Below are 18,852 nucleotides of genomic sequence, written 5' to 3' on the forward strand. Positions count from 1 at the left end.
TGAGAATAAACTTCTACTGTTTGAGACTTATGGTATTATGTTAAAGCAGCCCTAGGAAATGAGTACAACCTAGAGCAAATGAGGAGATTAAATTGACAATTAAAAGTAAAAAACTAAACATACTTGTTGGTGGATGTTTCTTTGGAATATTCTGTATTTTCCCCTTTTTGTCTAATTAAAAAGGAAGATTTTAACTTTAACATAGTAAAATTATATACAACAAAAACAGTCATCAAGTAAGAATTACAGTTACAATATCTAGTTCATTTGTATTTGGCAAAATTAGAGAAAATACTCTTTTATCTACGTGACTCTAAAGTTTTCTACCAAATTCATCTTAAAACTAAAGAAAACTTTAACTAGACTAGTCTAACTATCTAGTCTTCAACTCTATCAAAGACCCCAGATGGGTGAAATCTTACCTAGTGACAGAGACATCTGGGTGCCTGGACAGTCACCCAAAGTTCCTCTGTAATGTTGAGGCATCCATCTTTGGCCTATAGGCCTAGAATATCTGATAGACTTAGCTCTGAAGCAGGAAATTTTGAAGGATTGTCTTTCTTTGTCTTTTCAAAGTTTGGCAGTCGCTTTCTTTTGCGTCTTGCTGGTCCAGTTTGGATAGTATACTGTCAGCAATTGAGGCAAGGGCAGATTTTTGTCCAAATGGCATTAAAAAAGCAAACTCCATATGGAGGTTCCTCAATGCCCATCATCTTTTCTGAAGTAGATTGTGCTGTCAGAAGATGTGTCTTGCTGTCATGAAAAGCCTTAGATTATTAAACATATTAAATACCATATTCTGTAGGTCTTTGAAGTATTTGAAGACTTCTCTCTATCTAAATATAATCTGTGTATAACCTTGAAAACATACCTAATATGACTATAAGTTTGACTCTTATAGATGGTTATTAATCTGCATTTCTTAATTATACATTTTAAAATGAGCTCCATAAACACAATACCTCAAACAAAAGTGGAAATCCACATACAGTATAACAAAATTAACTTTAAATTTCTATCAATATACCAAAATCCATGCCAGTGTAAAATATTTAAGACTAGTAGGGTGTTTTTTGTTTTGTTTGTGGGTTTTTTTTTTTTTTTTTTTTTTTTTTTAGTTTAGTTTAAAAGTAGATTTAATAGCCGGGCAGTGGTAGTGCACGCCTTTAATCCCAGCACTCAGGAGGTAGAGCTAGGCGGATCTCTGTGAGTTCGAGGCCAGCCTGGTCTACAGAGCAAGATCCAGGACAGCCACCAAAACTACACGGAGAAACCCTGTCTGGGAAAACCAAAAAGAGTAAATTTAACAATCTACTCTTTTATACTGTCATTTCTATAACCCCCTCACCCCACCTTTTCTTTTCAGAAAGAGATCCCTGACTCTAATCTCCTTTGTTCAACTTTTTTCCTGATCATTACCAAAAACAACTTAACTTGTAACCAACCCCTCTTAAATGATAATAAATACCCATAACCCATCTTTTCCATTCTTTAGACTACTTCCTGTTGTTTGGGGGTGCCGGTAATTTGGGGGGAACCCTGAGAAAGTCAGGATAATTGTTAGGTCTTGGCTGTAGTATTCTATGAGCCTGAGTCATCTCAGCCAGCAGCCTTGAAGCTGTTCTGGATATGGGATCACCTGGGCCATCAGTTTTTATTGATGTCTGGTCCTCTTGCTCTGAAAATACATAAACTTTTTTTTTTTTTTAAAGATTTATTTATACAGTATTCTGCCTGCATGTATATCTGCAGGCCAGAAGAGGGCACCAGATCTCATTACAGATGGTTGTGAGCCACCATGTGGTTGCTGGGACTTGAACCCAGGACCTCTGGAAGAGCAGCCAGTGCTCTTAACCTCTGAGCCATTTCTCTAGCCCCTATGAAAATACATAAACTTTTAAAGGTAACATATATATCTGTATTAATAAGTATAGACTGTATGTTGTACACAAGTTAGTCAAAGATGATTTCTTGTTTTATATTTGAGTAGGTAAACTATATATCATGTGTCCTGTGGCTCTTCTAGCTTTATTTCTTTATGTTTGTAGTCAGGATTTTCAGGGGGGTCTTCCCTGATCATCTTTAACCTAGAATGAATCCACGGTCTCTCATTTTCTGTGGAAATGAAAGCATAGCCTCTTCCCCAAAGTAGCATATCTTTTGACTTCCATTTTGAAGTCAAGACATTTTAAAAATATATAGGTTGTTTTAATCCAGCAGTTTTTATAATCCAGGGTATCTTAGTAGCTATCGTTCCTTCCTCAGCTGTCAAAAAATTCAAAGACAACACAATAACATACAGTATCTAGACTCTGTGTGTACTTTTCATCTTTATGTGGCTTTTTTTTATTACTTTACTCCCTTTTTTAAGGACTTTATTATTTTAAAACTATGTGTTTAAACATACTGTAACCTGTTTAGAGGTTTTTTCCAGTTTGAATCTGTCTTTACTGTGTATCTGTAATGTTTTTCATCACACGAGACAAATCTTAAACTGCTATATTAGCCACCACAAGTGTATCTTAGCTTAGTGCATGGCAGCTGGCAACTGGCTCTTCCCCCAAGCAGCTGCATCTTGGTATTGCGACCAACATGAGAGACATGAGAATAGAAAGCTGGGTTTGGCTCTGTTTCTGTGTGTTTTAGATCCTTTTTTTAAAAATAGATTATGTGGATGTACATGGCCCTGGACCTTGGGTACCATTTGTAGGCAGACTTTTCTTTCCTGCCTCCCAGTTCCCAAATAACTGACATGGAGACTTAATATGAATTATAAATGATCAGCTGATAGCTCAGACTTGTTACTAACTAGCTCTTACAACTTAAATTAACCCGTGTTTCTTATCTAAGTGCTACTACATGGCTCATGTTTACTACTACTACTTCCTATGTGTGGCTGGTGACTCTTCTGACTCTGCCCTTCTTCCCAGAATTCTCCTAGTGTGGCTCCCCCGACTCCCATCTCTCCTGCCCAGTTATAGGCAAGTCCGTTTTTTATTAAACCAATTTAAGTGACAAATCTTTTTTTTTTTTTTTTTTGTTTTTTTTTTGTTTTTCGAGACAGGGTTTCTCTGCGTAGTTTTGCGCCTTTCCTGGAGCTTACTTGGTAGCCCAGGCTGGCCTCAAACTCACAGCGATTCACCTGGCTCTGCCTCCCGAGTGCTGGGATTAAAGGCGTGCGCCACCACTGCCCGGCATAAGTGACAAATCTTTACAGTGTAGAAAAGAATTATTTCACACATACCTATAGTCTGGAGGCTGGAGAGATGGCACGGTAGTTCAGAGCACTGGTTGTTTTGGGGTCAGACCCAGGTTTAGTTCCCAGTACTCACATAGTGGTTCACAACCATCTGTAACTCCAGATCCAGGGGAGCTGATACCACCTTCGAAGTTCCATGGGCATCAGGATCATATATGCATGTTGGCAAACACTCATACAAAGAAAATAAATCTTTTTAAAATATTATCAAAGAAAAACCATGGATTCTGGATTTACCAGATACTTAAAGTATTAATACTAATTCCTAACTAACTTTTCCAAAGTATGGGAAGAACACTTTTTTTTTTCTTCTTAAAGAAGTCTATTATTACCCATACTAAACTAGGCAGAAATATCACTGAAGACTAAGCTCAGATATACCATTATCTAGTGAGATTTACCTCAGGGTTGAAAGGTTGGTTTAATACACCAAGATCAATTAATGTAATACAATGTGTTGCTAAAATAAATGGCAGACATCATGCAAGCATCTCAGTAGATAACTTAAAAAGTGTGACCAAACCATGATTTTTCACAACTTGCTCCAAAAGCACTGTCTTACTTAAGACCCAAAGACTGAAACAGTTTCTTCCTAAGATGAGGAATAACATAGTACTGACTGTGATCAATACTTCAATTCAACTTCATTTTAGGAGATTCTAACTAGAGTAATACAGCAATTAAAAACAATCAATACCACATAAATATGGGGGGGGGCAGGAGTAAAACTTTATGCTATATAGAGTTTTAAGTTGGATGTGTTTATGTATATGTATTGATGCCTTGCTGCAGGTCTGTGTATCAGTGCATGCCTAATGCCCCAGGGAATCTGACATCCGCTTCTGGTTTCTATATGTGTGCACGTATTCACTTGCACACACCTTAAAAAAAAAATGGGGAAAGAGGGTTGGGTATGTAGCTAAGTGATAGAGCATTCATTCACCTGGTATGTCTGAGTCCCTAGGTTAGATCCTCTATACTACTAAAACACGTATGCACACATGCACATAAACACTTAATTGATGCAAACAGTGGCATTAATGAAATGTTGAGAAAACTTACAGAATGGGGAGAAAATGCTTTTATATGCCTAATAATAGAATATATCGAGAACTCTTAACAATAAAAACATAGTCTAATTAAAAAGTGAGCAGATAATCTGAATCTTCAAAGAAGTATTCAGATGACCAGAGAGCACAGAAAAAGCTTGACATCGGGAAGATATAAACCTAAACCAAAGCACGACATTGATAGCACATTTCTTTTAAAATGGTGTCTTACTTAGGGTTTGTATTGCTGTGAAGAGACACCATGACCACAACAACTCTTACAAAGTAAAACATTTAATTGGGGTGGCTTGCTTACAGTTTCAGAGGTTCAGTTTGTTATCATCATGGCGGTGAGCATGACAGCAGCAGGCAGATATCGCGCTGGAGTATTAACTGAGAGTCCTACATCTTGAAGGCATCAGGAAGTTGACTGAGACACTGGGCGGTATCCTGAGCATAGGAAACCTCAAAGCCCACCCCCACAGTGACACATTTCCTCCAACAAGGCCATAGCCACCCCACCAAAGCCACACTTCCTAATAGTGCCACTCCCTATGAGATTATGGGGACCAATTACATTCAAACTACCACAGATGGATAATTCAAAAAAAAAAAAAAAAAGGTATTTATGACTATATGGGGAACTTGAAAACTTCATGCATTTTTGTTGTGAGTATAAAGTGGTACAGCTACTTTTATACTTCTTCAAATGCTGAACATAGTTAACATATGATCCAGAAATTACCTCTTAACTGTGTAGCTAAGAAAATGAAAATAAGCATCCACACAAAAACTTAAGGACTCAATACTCTCATTACTTACGTGATAATGGAAAAGTGGAAACTGTCCAAATAGTCATCAGCTGTTAAATGGGTAAGATTTGGTATAGCCATAAAATGGAATGTTCATTTAGCAGTTTAAAAAAAAAAATAAAAGGAAATGCCAACATCTGCCATGATACAGGTGAACCTTGAAGTTATTTTCTAGGAGGAAATGTTACCCCCTCCAAAAAAAAAAAAAAAAAGGCTCCATTTAGATAAAATAGCCACAACAGGCATATCTTCAGAAGTGAAATAATGTATAACTGGCTGCTTAAGGCTGGATATAAGCAGGGAGATGGAGGTTGAGTGTTAACGGGATATTAAATATTCACATGGTGATGGCAACAATTTATAGATATGAATAAAATCCATTGGGTTTTACATTATGTGGCTTAGTTCTATCACTGAATTATATCTTGATGAAGAAGTTTAAATGTGAAACAAATAGGTATGATGATAATTATAATGGAGAAATCATAGGAAGTGGTTGCAAACATTAGTGGATGCATTTAAATCTTTGAGGAGTTTGTGGGTTATAATGTGCTTTCAATTCTTATACACATTTTATTGTGCAAAGTATGGCCCACTTTCTTTTTTAGAAAGCTTCTTTAGGTAGTGGTGAAAGTAAACACATGAGTTTAAACACTGCAGTGATGCAGAAGGAATGTGAGCACAGGACTTAAAGCATGCTTAGAACGCATACTGTGCATTTCCCTATCTTATTTTCTGTGGTCACCATCATTGTTCTGGTTTCCTGTTGGCTTGTGAGAGGCAAGGCTGGAAGTAAGTGCAGAGCTCTATCAGCTTTGCACAGTGCTCCAGCAGCCTTGAAGTCATGTTGGGAGTCTCTGGAATGAGTTGATTGCAGCATTTTGGAAACTTTAAATTCCCATCTTATTGCATGTATGTATGTATGTTCAAAGACGTACATACTGTAACTAAAATACTGAAATGTACTTGGAACAGACAGTGTGTGGTTTTAGTTCGCTATCATAGTGCTAGTTCTGACTTATTTATCAACTTAACAACCCAGTAAGATCTGAGAGCTACTATTATAATACAGTTATTTAGGAACATAATTTAAGTTTTAAGTACTTAAACAGATTAAAAGTTTCTAAATATTTTAATTGTATTATACTAGTTTATCTTATTGGCTAGTAACACTTGTATTTATGCATCTGTGCTTTGGATCTTTGAATGGGGAGAGATTTTGTACAAACATTTCACGCAATATTTTTACAGGGACACTTAGTCGGTCTGGATGAGCCAGCTTCCGGAGCTGGGCAAGAAGCTTTGCTTAAACAAGAGCACGCAAAAGTCACTCGACTCCAGAGACAAGCAGAAGAGTTCCTCAATGCAGTCTTTTATAGAAAAGGTTGGTTTCAGTAACAGATGACACAGCCTGCTTGTCTTATATTAATCTCCATAATTTCAATGTAATTTTAAGTTACTCTTAGAACATAAATTTGGAATAAGTTTAAGACAACCCATTGCTCTCTTGAATTCCGAAGTGATGGTTTTAGTTAAATAGTTCAGAAATTTATTGTGAAATTCTTCAATTTTTTAGACAAGTTTTAGAAATATAAAATACTACTGTTTAAATCCTTAACAATTATAAAAACCAGTAGTTCTGTAAATTGAAAATCTGACCTGAAATTTCATTTGAAATGAAAATATAGTTGAATTTTACAGTTGTATTGTAAGCATTTTTGTAAGCACTGATATAGTCTTTTAAAAACTATTGATTTTTATTTTATATGTGTGAGTGTGTTGCCTTCCTGCATGTCTGTGAACCGTGTGTGCTTGTTGTTCTCATAGGTCAGAAGAAGGTATATAGCTCCTGGCACTGGAGGTTCTGTGGTTGTGAATTATGTGGGTACTGGGAACTGAATCTGGAACTTCTCTGAGAGCTACAAGTGCTCCTAACCTCAGAGCCATTGCTCTACCCACATTGACATCATTTCATTTCACTGAATATTTTTTAACTATTAAGTAGGAAAATGAACACTAATAAGACATTGTTACTTACATTTTATATAGAATTTAATAGCTCCCTCTAGAATTTCCAGCACATCATTTTCCTTAAAGAGGCTTGTTTTATATTGGTTTTGAAAAGCAGAAAAGATCTCTCCACCTGTCTTGTCCAACCCATGACTCTCAGGCCACATGCAGCAGAGGATAGCTATAAATGTGTGATCTAACACAAAATTGTAAATATAGCTTAGGACATTGAGATTTTTTTTTAAAAATTGCAATAGATATGATGACAGCATTGTGTTGCAGTGTCAAAAAGAGGCATGTATCAGTCTTGAGGCTTAGGGATTCTTTTTGGAGAATCAGTTCTTCTGTATCTTTAAAAAAAAAAAAAAACTTTAAAAGAATCTATTCATTTTATTTTACATATGATTGTTTTTCCTGAATGTATGTATGTGCATCACATGTGTGGCTTGGTGCGCTTGAAGGTTAGATACCCTGGAAATGGAATTCTAGATGATTGTGAGCTACCATGTGGGTGCTGGAAATCAAATCCCAGCCCCCTGCAAGAACAAATGCTCCACTGAGCCATCTCTCCAATCTTTTCTTTCTGTCTTTCTTTTTATGTTGTTGTCAGTCTGTCCATTCTGCCTCACCCCCCACAAACCTCCCATTCCTACTTCCAGCACCATGTCTCCTGCAGGGTTTCACTCTGTAGCTCTAGCTGTCCTGGAGCTCACTCTGTAGACCAGGTTGTCCTGAACTCAGAGATCCACCTGCCCCTGCCTCCCAAGTGCTGGGATTAAAGGCGTGTGGCAGTACCACCAGCTTCAATTCCTTTCTTTATCTGCATAACCTCTTTATGATCTTGTTTTAGTTAGTGAATAGTCTCTGTCTGTCTCTCTCTGCTCCCCTCCCCTCCCCTCCCCTCTCCCCTCCTCTCTTTCTTTCAGTAGGGTCTTACTGTGTACTACTGGCTAACCTAGAATTCATAGGAAATTCCTCCTGCCTCTTGTCTCCCAAATGCGGGGATTCAAGTTGTGTGCCACTATGTCCAGTAGAATCTTCACCTTCAATAAATTCTTTCTGAATTAATTTCTGTTCCTTAATTACACATCCCTTCTCCTGCTAAGGTAGATGTGGTTATGATAGTTTCTAAAAATGTTTCCTACAAGGAAGGCATAGTAGTGCACACTTGAGGTCCATAAAGTGGAGAAGCTAGGGTGGGAGGGTCTTGAGTTTAGGCCAACCGGAATGGAAAGGAAAAAAGGAGTCCTTGGTACTGCTGATTATCTTGGGTACGTTGACCCTCAGCAGAGAGCCCATCTCCTTTAGTGCATTCACATGGCCAGTGCTCCTTTATACCACTCATTCCTCCAGAGATGCCCTTCCTCCTTCTCAAGGTGGACAGTGCACTGGAAGTGTGAAAAAGGATTCTAATATTTGGTGCCTGTTGAATACCAGTTGTCCTGCTTAGTGTGCTCAGTGTTTTCAGAACATTACTGATGTGAGAAGTCCTATAAACTTAGGGTATTCCTTAACAAAGCTTGTTGTTTGGGGGAAAATACATGTTTTTGTATTTTCATTGTTCCATCAGATTCCTAGACACATCAAATTTTTAAGTAGGCTACCACTTATCTTTAATACTCATTGACACTCTGACCTAAATCTCCCAAATGAGTCTTTCAGGCTCACTTTATCAAATTAAGTGCCCTAGTTCCAAAATTATGTTTTTTTTTAAAAATAATTTTATGAATTTTATGAATATTTGATTGTTTCAGTAAAGGAATTCACATTGCTGCCGGTGTGCTATCACTCTTAATCTCAGCTGGCCAATTTCTTAAGAGTTCCAGGAAAGCCTGATCTACATTACAAGTTCCATGCCAGTCAGGTCTACATAGTAAGACCCTGTCTCAAAAAAGGGTGGGGATATTGACATTTAAGGTATAAACTAGTAGCAGCTTATTATTCAAATATGTTTACAGTTGTTCTCCACTAGAGTGTACACAGACAATGTCATTTTGTTTTGTATTTTCATTGTTCCATCAGATTCCTAGACACATCAAATTTTTAAGTAGGCTACCACTTATCTTTAATACTCATTGACACTCTGACCTAAATCTCCCAAATGAGTCTGTATGTTGCTTTAGCAACTTTTAAAACTAAAGATAGAACACCTTCTCCCAAGTGTACACTTTTAGCCGATTCTTGGTTGGGAGACATTGACATAGCAGATTCCTTCAGGGACATTCTACCCTACTTAGTTCCGTGCCTTTGTCCTAAAAGAATAACTTATGTTCAAGTTCTTAATAAGCTGTTGGTTCATAATGTTTACAGTAGGAATTCTTATCTTAGAATTGGTTTTAGGATTTCAAGAGTTGGAATTTGTATGAAACTTGAGTTATTTGTATATTAGTTGTACACTGGTGTGAGGTGCTTAGAAAAACTGTTGCTTTGGAATTGGAAATTCTTTCTTTTTGCTTTAAATGTTAATATTGTCACTTTGAAAGTATTTTATTAATCTTTATGAAAAGATCTCAGATGGACATTTGCATGCTGTAAATGCCAAAAATGGGCAATTATCCAGGGAGATGGCATTGAGTTTTTTCTGAAGAGAAGAGTTTTTATAACTCTAGATTGGCTTTCTCTTATCCTAAATGCTAAAGAGTGTGAAAGTGTTTTTAAGTTTCAGATATTAGAATCTTTGTGTGGACTTACCATTCGAGAGCTCTAATCTGAAAATCCACAGTTCAAACATTTTTGAGTCTTATGTCAACACTTGAAAGACTGGAATTTCAGGGCATTTTGTGGTTCAGATTTTCATGTTTGGCATGTTTAGCCTCTAATTATGATGCTTGGATTTAGTTTGTCCAAGGGTTGTAAATTGTGTATTTTAAATAATTATGTAGGAGTTTTGTACAGCTAAGTAGGAATACACATGCAGTAAAAGTAGTCTTTGTGATTGGGCCAATACAACAAGTCCTAAGAAGAGCTATACCTCTCAACTGTTATCGTGATCACATTCTTTTTCAGCCTGCTTTGTTACCTGTATATTAAAAGTTTTGATAGTTCTGCCAGCTGTAGTAGCCTTTAATCCCATCATTTGGGAGGCAAAAGCAAATGGATCTCTGTGAGTTCAAGGCCAGACCTGTCTACATAGTGAGCTCCAGGGCATAGAGAGAGAGAGAGATCTCAAAGATATGTTTAATAATTTTTTAAAATAGTATTTGCATTTTGAAATATACCACTGGCTGTGCTGTGACAGTGTTTGTGTATGTGGTTGTTAATTTTGTTTTGGAGACAGGGTCTTGGTATAGCCCTGGCTATGCTGGAGTTCACATAAAGCTGTTTTCCATAAACTGGCCTCCAGTTTATGGAAAACAGCTTGCCCTTGCCTCCAGAGTGTTGGGGTAAAAGGTGTGCTACCACATCCAGCTGTGCTGTGCTGTAACAGTTACATGTTGACCTGCAGGTTCTTTCCTCCTGCATCTGATAATTGCTTTTACTTGACTCAGTTGTGAGTGTTTCTTTAGGTATGACCATAATTACAGAATGTTTTAAATAAATCAAAGAATGAATACAGTCAAGAAACTCTTAGAATATAGAGAACTTTAAACACATTGAGTATTTTGTCTCATGACTATGGTGTTCATAAAGGGAAAAGATATAATACTGGCTTTTAAACATCCAAGGTGGAACTTAATAGTTCTTATCATGAAATATTTTACTCACCACAGAGCTCTTTAATAGTTATTAACACAGAAATTTCATAAATTGCTACATTTTGCCATCTGTTTAGCAATTTTCCTTTTTATTACATATTCTCTTGCTTTCCATGAGTAAAAACATATCTCATTTATGCCACTAATATATAACTATTAATAAAAAAATTCAGGCCAGGTGGTGGTGGCATACATTTTTAATCCCAGCACTCAGAAAATAGAGGCAGGGGCTGGAGTGATGGCTCAGAGGTTAAGAGCACTGGCTGCTCTTCCAGAGGTCCTGAGTTCAATTCCCAGCAACCACATGGTGGCTCACAACCATCTGTAATGAGATCTGGTGCCATCTTCTGGCATGCATCTTCTGGCATGCAGACAAGAACACTGTAGACATAATAAATAAATAAACCTTAAAAAATGAATTAAAAAAAAAAAGTAGAGGCAGGAGGATCTCTGAGTTTGAGGCCAGCCTGATCTACAGAGTGAGTTTCAGGACGCCAGGGCTACACAGAGAAACCCTGTCTCAACACACACACACAAAAAAAAAAAAAAAAAAAAAAAAAGGAAAGAAAATTCAGAAGCCAGTGTGATTCAGTGCTTTAAATTGTGGTAGAAGTAGGCAGATCACTGAGTTCCAGACCAGGTTGGTCTACATAGTGAGTTACAGGCCAACCAAGGCTAAATAATGAAACTCTGTCTCCAAAAATAAACAAGATTACCAGTGTTAGGTGCTGGAGAGATGGCTCAGGAGTTAAGAGCACTTGCTGCTCTTGGTAGAGGACATGGGTTCAGTTCTTGGCATACACATAGCCACTCAGAACCACTTGTAACTCCAGTTCCAGATATCATGCCTTCTCTGAGCTATACAAGCTTCAGACATAGGTAGTAATTTATGTTTATTTGTGTTAATTTATATTAATGTACATTTAACACACACACACCTGTGCAGGTACTCACACATACACATTAAATGAATATCAAAAGGGCTGCCTAGATAGCTTGATGGGTAAGGGTGCTTTTGCTATCAACCCAGGTTGGATCGCCAAGACCTCCATGATGAAAAGAGAGAATTGACTGCTGCAAATTGTCCTTTGACCTCCATATGTACCATGACACCATTACCCCTCACACACAAAAATTGAGTGGATAAAAACATTATATACATTTATAAATATTAAAATATAAAGGCACTATATGGCTCATGTTTTGATTAAAAATTGGAATTAGTTGTAAAAACAATTTTATTCAATATCTTTTATAAGCTGATTGCAACACTGAGTATATTTATAGAGGAACTGTGGGGTTGTTAAATATGGCTTAGGTGGATAGAAATGTGTAGAGCAAGTCTGTAGATAAAAGTGTCACTTCATGAGCATTTTCTGGTATTGTTCTTTGGCATCTGTTAGGAGCCTTATGGGATTTTAATGATTTGTTCTTACATGGAGGTTTTATATTTTAATAATAGTTTTAAAAAAATCAGATTTTCTTTAAGTTCATAAATTGAAAACCTCTAGAGTTCTTCACGTTTCCAAACTATTATGAATACTTACTTGCTTTTTCTAGCTAAACCTTAACAAATAAGGAAACTAAAACTTTTTGAGAACTCTTGTAAAGGCTTTGGCTAGGCCTTGGGGGGAGTCAAGTGTAATGTAAAACATGAAGTTCAGGTAAAGAGTTAAAAATATGTTTTATTAGTAACATCCTGTACAAATTTATGTCACATTTCTCTTGTTTTAAAGGTATTAGTTGGTAAAGGATTTGATTGTTGTATTTATTACCCAAATAAATTGAACAGACACTTTATACCAGGCAAGATTAGGGATACAGAAATCAGCAGATACAGTCTCTAGGTGATTATAGAAATGTGAAGATAACAGGTTTATACAGATTGTTTCCTCTTTCATCTTAACCCCATTTGAACTTGAAGATCCTTTCCAGTCGGTGAATTCCTGTGTTCTTTGTTTTGAATTAGCATTGTCTAAACATTGATTACTTAGGTGTTTATTTCATTACAAAAATATTGTCTTCAGCTTTTGAAATGTGACTTTTAAACTCCTAGCTAGGAGTTCTAAAACCATGGTTCCCAGACCATCAGCAGCTGTCAGCTTGTTGGGAATGCCATTTCTCAAGGCCATCCTCAAGCTGCTGAGTCAGAAACTCTGGGGGCAGCACCCAGCAATCTGTCTTTACATGGATCTTGAAATTAAATCCTGGATCCTAAAGTTAAATATCTTTTATAGACTTTGTTATTCCTTTAGTCATTAATAAGAAGTAAATTAAGCTGTTACAGATTCAGTAACTCTTACTTAAAGGATGTGAGAAGATAGTTTAGGGAAAACTTGACATTATCTTAGATGTTGACAGTAACTATTTCCTAAGAGAAGGGTTAGGTATTTCCATACCAGGTAAGTGATTCTTACCAAAAGATACCATTTGCTATTTTATTTTCAATAATCTGCGATCTAAATGCTTACCAGTTAAGAATATAAATAAATGGTGAATACAATTGTTAGGATACTAGATTAATTTAAAGAAAAACTAAAGTGAAGTTTCATGTTTTCTTGAAAGCTGTCTTTTTTTTCTTAGTTCATTGTCCCACTTTAAAAGTAAATAAATCTTTGTTTACAGACAGTCCCTGGGTCTCCGGCCCCAAAATTCCCCTAGTGGCCCGTGAGATCATGCAGCGAATGATCCAACAATTTGCTGCTGAATATACCTCAAAAAATAGCTCTACTCAGGACCCCAGCCAGCCCAATAGCACAAAGAACCAAAGCCTGCCGAAAGCATCTCCAGTCACCACCTCTCCCACGGCTGCAACTACTCAGAACCCCGTGCTCAGCAAACTTCTCATGGCTGACCAAGACTCACCTCTGGACCTTACTGTCAGAAAGTCTCAGTCAGAACCTAGTGAACAAGGTATGGTTTGATGTCATGGTCTCCTCTCTCCAATCAGAAGACTTTAATTTGGGGAGAAAGAAAATTACAAATAGGGTACCAGCAACAAGAACAGTATAAAAAATAATGTGATTCCAGCTGGTCATGGGTATATGCTCTGTATGCCCCAACTACATGAGCTGAGGCAGGAACATCGTCTGGGCAGCATAGTGAGACCTTGTCTCTTAAAAATAATGTCATTCTTAAATTGTCCTGACTACTCAGTGACAGTCTTAACCCATCAGCAGATGGTGATTGTGATGGATATACCACCCAGGAAAGTCAGGCAGTTATTTTTAAACTTTAACATGAGAGTAATATAAGCATTTTCATTTTCTAAAATATATCAGATTCTTAAGCCTGTAAAAAGGCAAATTTCTCTTATTTATCCTATATGTTCTAGTATTAGTACTTATCTGAGAAATACCCTTTGCTTGGAAGTTACTTTACAAATGAGATAAATAAAAATATGCATTGTAATTACAAAAGAGTATCAGGCCAGGTGTGGTAATGCACACCTTTAATCCTAGCACTTGGGAAGTACAGGAGGTGGATCTCGGTGTTTGAAGCCAGCCTAGTCTACAAGGGCTGCATAAGACCCGCCTTTAAAAATAAATAGTATTATAAATAAAAGACAGTAGAATATACTTTAGATCACTAAGTGTAATATATACACATGAACTAAATAAGGAAATAATTTGAAGATATTTCCAAAATAAGTATTATTAAGGATGCAAATCAGTGAAAACATTAAGAGGTTATCAGTTTTGTTCAGATGTTTCTTGCATCTCTGAAGTGTTTTAAATAGATTGAAAATCCCTGCCGCTTTGTGTTTGCATAATGTGCTCTCAGCAGGTTTGCAACTGAGGCACTGTTTGAACTTCTAAAGTGATCATAATTGGTGTATTCAAAACTTAAGGATAGCAGAAAAGGTATGTTATGGATGGATTTGTTGGAAAGAAATGTCTTGATTTTAGAAATAAAATTTTTAAAAATAATCAGTTCAAAAGGACCCATTTTTTTCTTATTTTAAGTAATTTATGAAGATGTCCCCTTTAATGGACTGGTGGTAGTTACTTATTGAAGTATGTGTTTGAGTAGGCTTTCTTTTATTCTCCCTTTTCTCTCTGTTTGGATATGGTGAACAGTGAACAAAATGTCTTGTTTTGAGAGCAACCCACACAGGAACCTTTCTGGCCCTGTTCACACTGACCAGTGCCCTTTGCTTACTGCGTTTTCAGAGTTGTGTTTTTTCGGGATTTTGTTTGTTGTTTTTTCAAGACAGGGTTTCTCTATGTAGCCTGGCTGTCCTGGAACCCATTCTGTAGACCAGGTTGGCCTAGAAGTCACAGAGATTCACCTGCCTGTCTCTGCCTCCTGGGAGTGCTAAGATTAAAGACAAGAGCCATCACTGCCTGGTATTTTTCTGTTTAATTGAGGATTGTTGTCTTTACTACAGAATGGCATTTTCACTAAAAATCTCTTGACTCCAGATACTGCATCAGAAGCTTCAGATTTATAAAAGTGGCAACATAGAGATGTATCTATAGTGTTAGTGGTGGAGGCTAATTTATAGCAACTGTCTTGGGTTAGAAATATTCTAAGCACTACATTTACTTTGTAGATCTCTCCAGTTGGGTATTAGATATTTATTAAGATGCTACTTAGTTCTTTAACATAACAATTGTTTGTAGATGTTTTAGTGATTTCTAAAAACTTTATATGAGGCTGGGGTCTTTTAATTTTAGAAGTTTAGTTGCATATATGTAGCAACTTGAAATATGGGGAGTTGCAACATTCTCTAATTCAAGTTTTAAGTATATTTTACTTAGGATTTACTGTTGATGTAGATACCAAGACCTCCTGCTAACCAGCTAGAAATTAAAATCAGAAGCTCTGAATTGTATTTTCTTAACTCTGGATGGAATGACAACTTTGGAAGTTGTCAGTATGTCTTTAAAGGGAAAATTGACTTTGATGAAAAGAAAGTCTTTAATTTATGTATTAATATCTGTGATTCATCTTGTTTTTTAGGTTACACTTCAAGCTGTTATGATATTAAGATGCTTCATTTTCCTTTTTTTTTTCACTAAATTTGAACACCATTTTAAAATATTTCAATTTTTTAAAAATTCTTAAAATTTAGCTATTGAAATTTGAACTTGCAGGATCTTTCTTAAAGGATTTATCTTAAATACACACTTTTGAATCAAAAGAATAGTTAGCTGGGCGGTAATGGAGCATGCCTTTAGTCCAAGCACTTGGGAGGCAGAGGGAGGTGGATCTCTTGAGTTTGAGGCTAGCCTGGTCTGCAAAGCAAATTCCAGGAGAGCCAGGGCTACACAGAGAAATCCTGTCTCCAAAAACAAAAAGAATAGTTAAAATATATACAAATTATAAGCTGTTAAGTGATTCATCCCTTCAGATTATCTTGTGTGTTTTTGGAGTTTAAAGTAGATAAATCTTGAGGAATTTAGGAATGTAGGTTTTTTTTTTTTAATATATTCATACATTTGACTAAAGGTTTAAAATTAAGTATAATAATTCTAGTGCAGAACCCATGCTGTGTAACTGGTGTTTCCTATATCTCAATATATCTTAGCATCTTCTATAATGTTTTAACTTTCTTTTTCTTTTGCTCTGTTGACAAGATACTTAGCCTTGAAAAATATATGTATATTATATGTACAACAGTATAACATGCTTTGCTAAATTTGTTTCTTTGGAAGAAACTACCTTTTTTTTTTTTTTTTAAGCGTAATACCTCAGTATGACAAATGTTACCTAGGTATAACAGTATAACAAATGTTATTTCCCAATTTTTAGTCTATCCAGTTCATATTTGTTTCAGTTCTTAATGTCCTCAGGTATTTCTTTGTGTCTCTACAGACGGTGTACTTGATTTATCTACTAAGAAAAGCCCATGTGCTAGCAGCACTTCCCTGAGCCATTCTTCAGGCTGCTCCAGTACTCAAGGGAACGGGTAAGGGAAAATATTTATAGCCTCCCACAGTTCTATAGATAATTCATCGAGGTGATTCAGCCAGTTTTCCTGAGCATTATAAAAACTTACTCTTCAGCTTCATAGGCTTGCAGGCTCAGTCTGTCAGTGAAGGAAAGTGTATCTTTGGGCCTTTTGTCAGTGTGTTGGAGTGTGGAACCTGTGCTAAGTAACTGCAAAGTGTAGAAGTGAGGAGAGTATTAATCTGTGTTCAAGTTGTTGAGTGAAAAGTGGGCTCCAGGGTTTCATTTGGTCTCCCTAATGAGGTGTTTGTTAATGTGTGTTTATTTTTGTTTGTTTTGGTTTGGTTTTTGGTTTTATTGGCTCTTGATTTGAACTGCAGTTTTAATTCCATGGCAGTTCAGAAAATGTAATTGTATGTGATTTTGTTTTTAATAGAGTGTTTTAGGTAGGTGAGTAACCATCTTATATTGCCAAATATTATTATATACTCAGGTGGATAAATCTTAACCCCACAGTGAATTCTTTGACCACTTATTTTATAGTGTAAGAATTATATAATCCTCATGATGTGTAGCTAGTAAATATTTTGGTAAACCAGATATTAATAAATATTTAGATACCATATTAGAAAATTGTAACATTATCTAGATGTGAAAAATTATGTTGGTGAGTTTAAATTAGTTAATAGTGTATGCCTTAAACTTTTTAATACTGTTGATATGGGTAGTTTTTTAGACACTGAAGGAATAACTAGGCACTAAATGGACTTTTTCTACCCTACTCTAAATTACTTTAAAACCAAAGGATTCTTCTACTGACTTATAAAAATTCCCCTTATTTTCTCCTAAATTCCATTGTCTTCCTCCCCTCCTACTCTTTTCATTCTAAAAACATTAAATTGCTTTCTTATGGCTTAATATAAGCTCTTCTCAGAATTTCCTTGTGTGTATACTAAATTAATCCAATGTGATCCCAAGTTATTTGGGTCCCCTTTCAATACCAAAAACATTTGAGTTGTGTAAGCGTGGTCCTAGTAGAAGCCCGAGTACAATTTCCATAAATGAAGCCCTTTTTTAAGAATCACCTTAAACCTGGTTGCCAGATTTATGTTCTGTATTGTTTAAGCTGCTGTGTTCATTCCTCTGAATGGGAAATATTTTCTACTTGGTTTTGTTTCATGGGAGATAATTCATAGCAGTACTGCCCGTCTTTCAGTTGAGTATTCAGTGTTACTGTGTTAATGGTGGCAAGTCTCTGTAAAATCTGGGAGAATGTAGTTTATCATTTATTTCTGTAAAATTCCACTTTTGGGCCTGACTGATATAATCATTCCTTTTAGGAATGCTATGCCAGCTGCCAGTCTTATGATCAATAACCTTTCTCTGTTACGAATGCTATGCCAGTCTTATGATCAATAACCTTTCTCTGTTACGAAAATGAAAACTTCATGAATTAGGGGCTGGGAGATGGCTCAGTCGCTGAACACACACACACACACAACACACACACACACACACACACACACACACACACCCTAAGTTTGGATCTCTATCACCCACAGGTGGTAGGACTACCAACCATGTCTGTAACACACACACACACCCTAAGTTTGGATCTCTATCACCCACAGGTGGTAGGACTACCAACCGTGTCTGTAACACACACACACACACACACACACACACCCTAAGTTTGGATCTCTATCACCCACAGGTGGTAGGACTACCAACCATGTCTGTAACCCCATAGCTGGGGAGGGAGTGGGTAGAGACAGAAGGATCCCTGGAAGTCATTGGTCAGCCTGCCTGCTGAATCGGTGAGCTCCAGGTTCAGTGAGAAAAAAAGCTTCTCTCCCCCCCCCAAAAAAAAAGAAGAGTGGGGGGAAGGGGGAAGAATGACAAGGAAGGAAGACACCTGACACATAAAATACCTTAAAACAACTACAAAATCTAGGAGTTAACTGTATAAGTAATTGGTAATTGACTTTAAACATTATTCCAACATAAACATACGGTATTTTAAGAAAAAAGATTTGTCTTAAAGAAGATTGCTACCAAGTTATTTATACTTCTGGTTATATTGGCTCTGAGTATAACTTAATAAACTTTTGGGTAAAATAAAAAGTCACTTT

The 18,852-nt window shown here is 36.5% G+C and overlaps 1 protein-coding gene and 1 long non-coding RNA gene across 11 annotated transcripts in view; one reads left to right on the plus strand and one right to left on the minus strand.

Annotated features, from left to right (window-relative positions):
- Lcor (ligand dependent nuclear receptor corepressor) overlaps positions 1–18,852 on the plus strand; it is a 129,501-nt gene that overhangs the window by 71,162 nt on the left and 39,487 nt on the right. For 8 of the 10 annotated variants that reach the window (XM_028889370.1, XM_037206848.1, XM_037206858.1 and 5 more), the window contains 3 exons: positions 6,372–6,504; positions 13,451–13,738; positions 16,646–16,739. The exons of 1 other annotated variant lie outside the window; for it this stretch is intronic. In XM_028889370.1, coding sequence (XP_028745203.1) covers positions 6,372–6,504; positions 13,451–13,738; positions 16,646–16,739 — 515 coding nt within the window. The remainder of the gene's footprint in view (positions 1–6,371; positions 6,505–13,450; positions 13,739–16,645; positions 16,740–18,852) is intronic. One more of the 10 variants, XM_028889375.1, reaches the window with a different exon arrangement.
- Positions 501–4,770, minus strand: LOC119088192. Its single transcript, XR_005091798.1, has 3 exons — positions 4,625–4,770; positions 3,245–3,431; positions 501–753 (listed from the first exon to the last, which is right to left on the minus strand). It is a non-coding gene; the product is annotated as an uncharacterized LOC119088192 (long non-coding RNA).

This window comes from Peromyscus leucopus, chromosome 1, assembly GCF_004664715.2.
Source record: "Peromyscus leucopus breed LL Stock chromosome 1, UCI_PerLeu_2.1, whole genome shotgun sequence".
NCBI lineage: Eukaryota > Metazoa > Chordata > Mammalia > Rodentia > Cricetidae > Peromyscus > Peromyscus leucopus.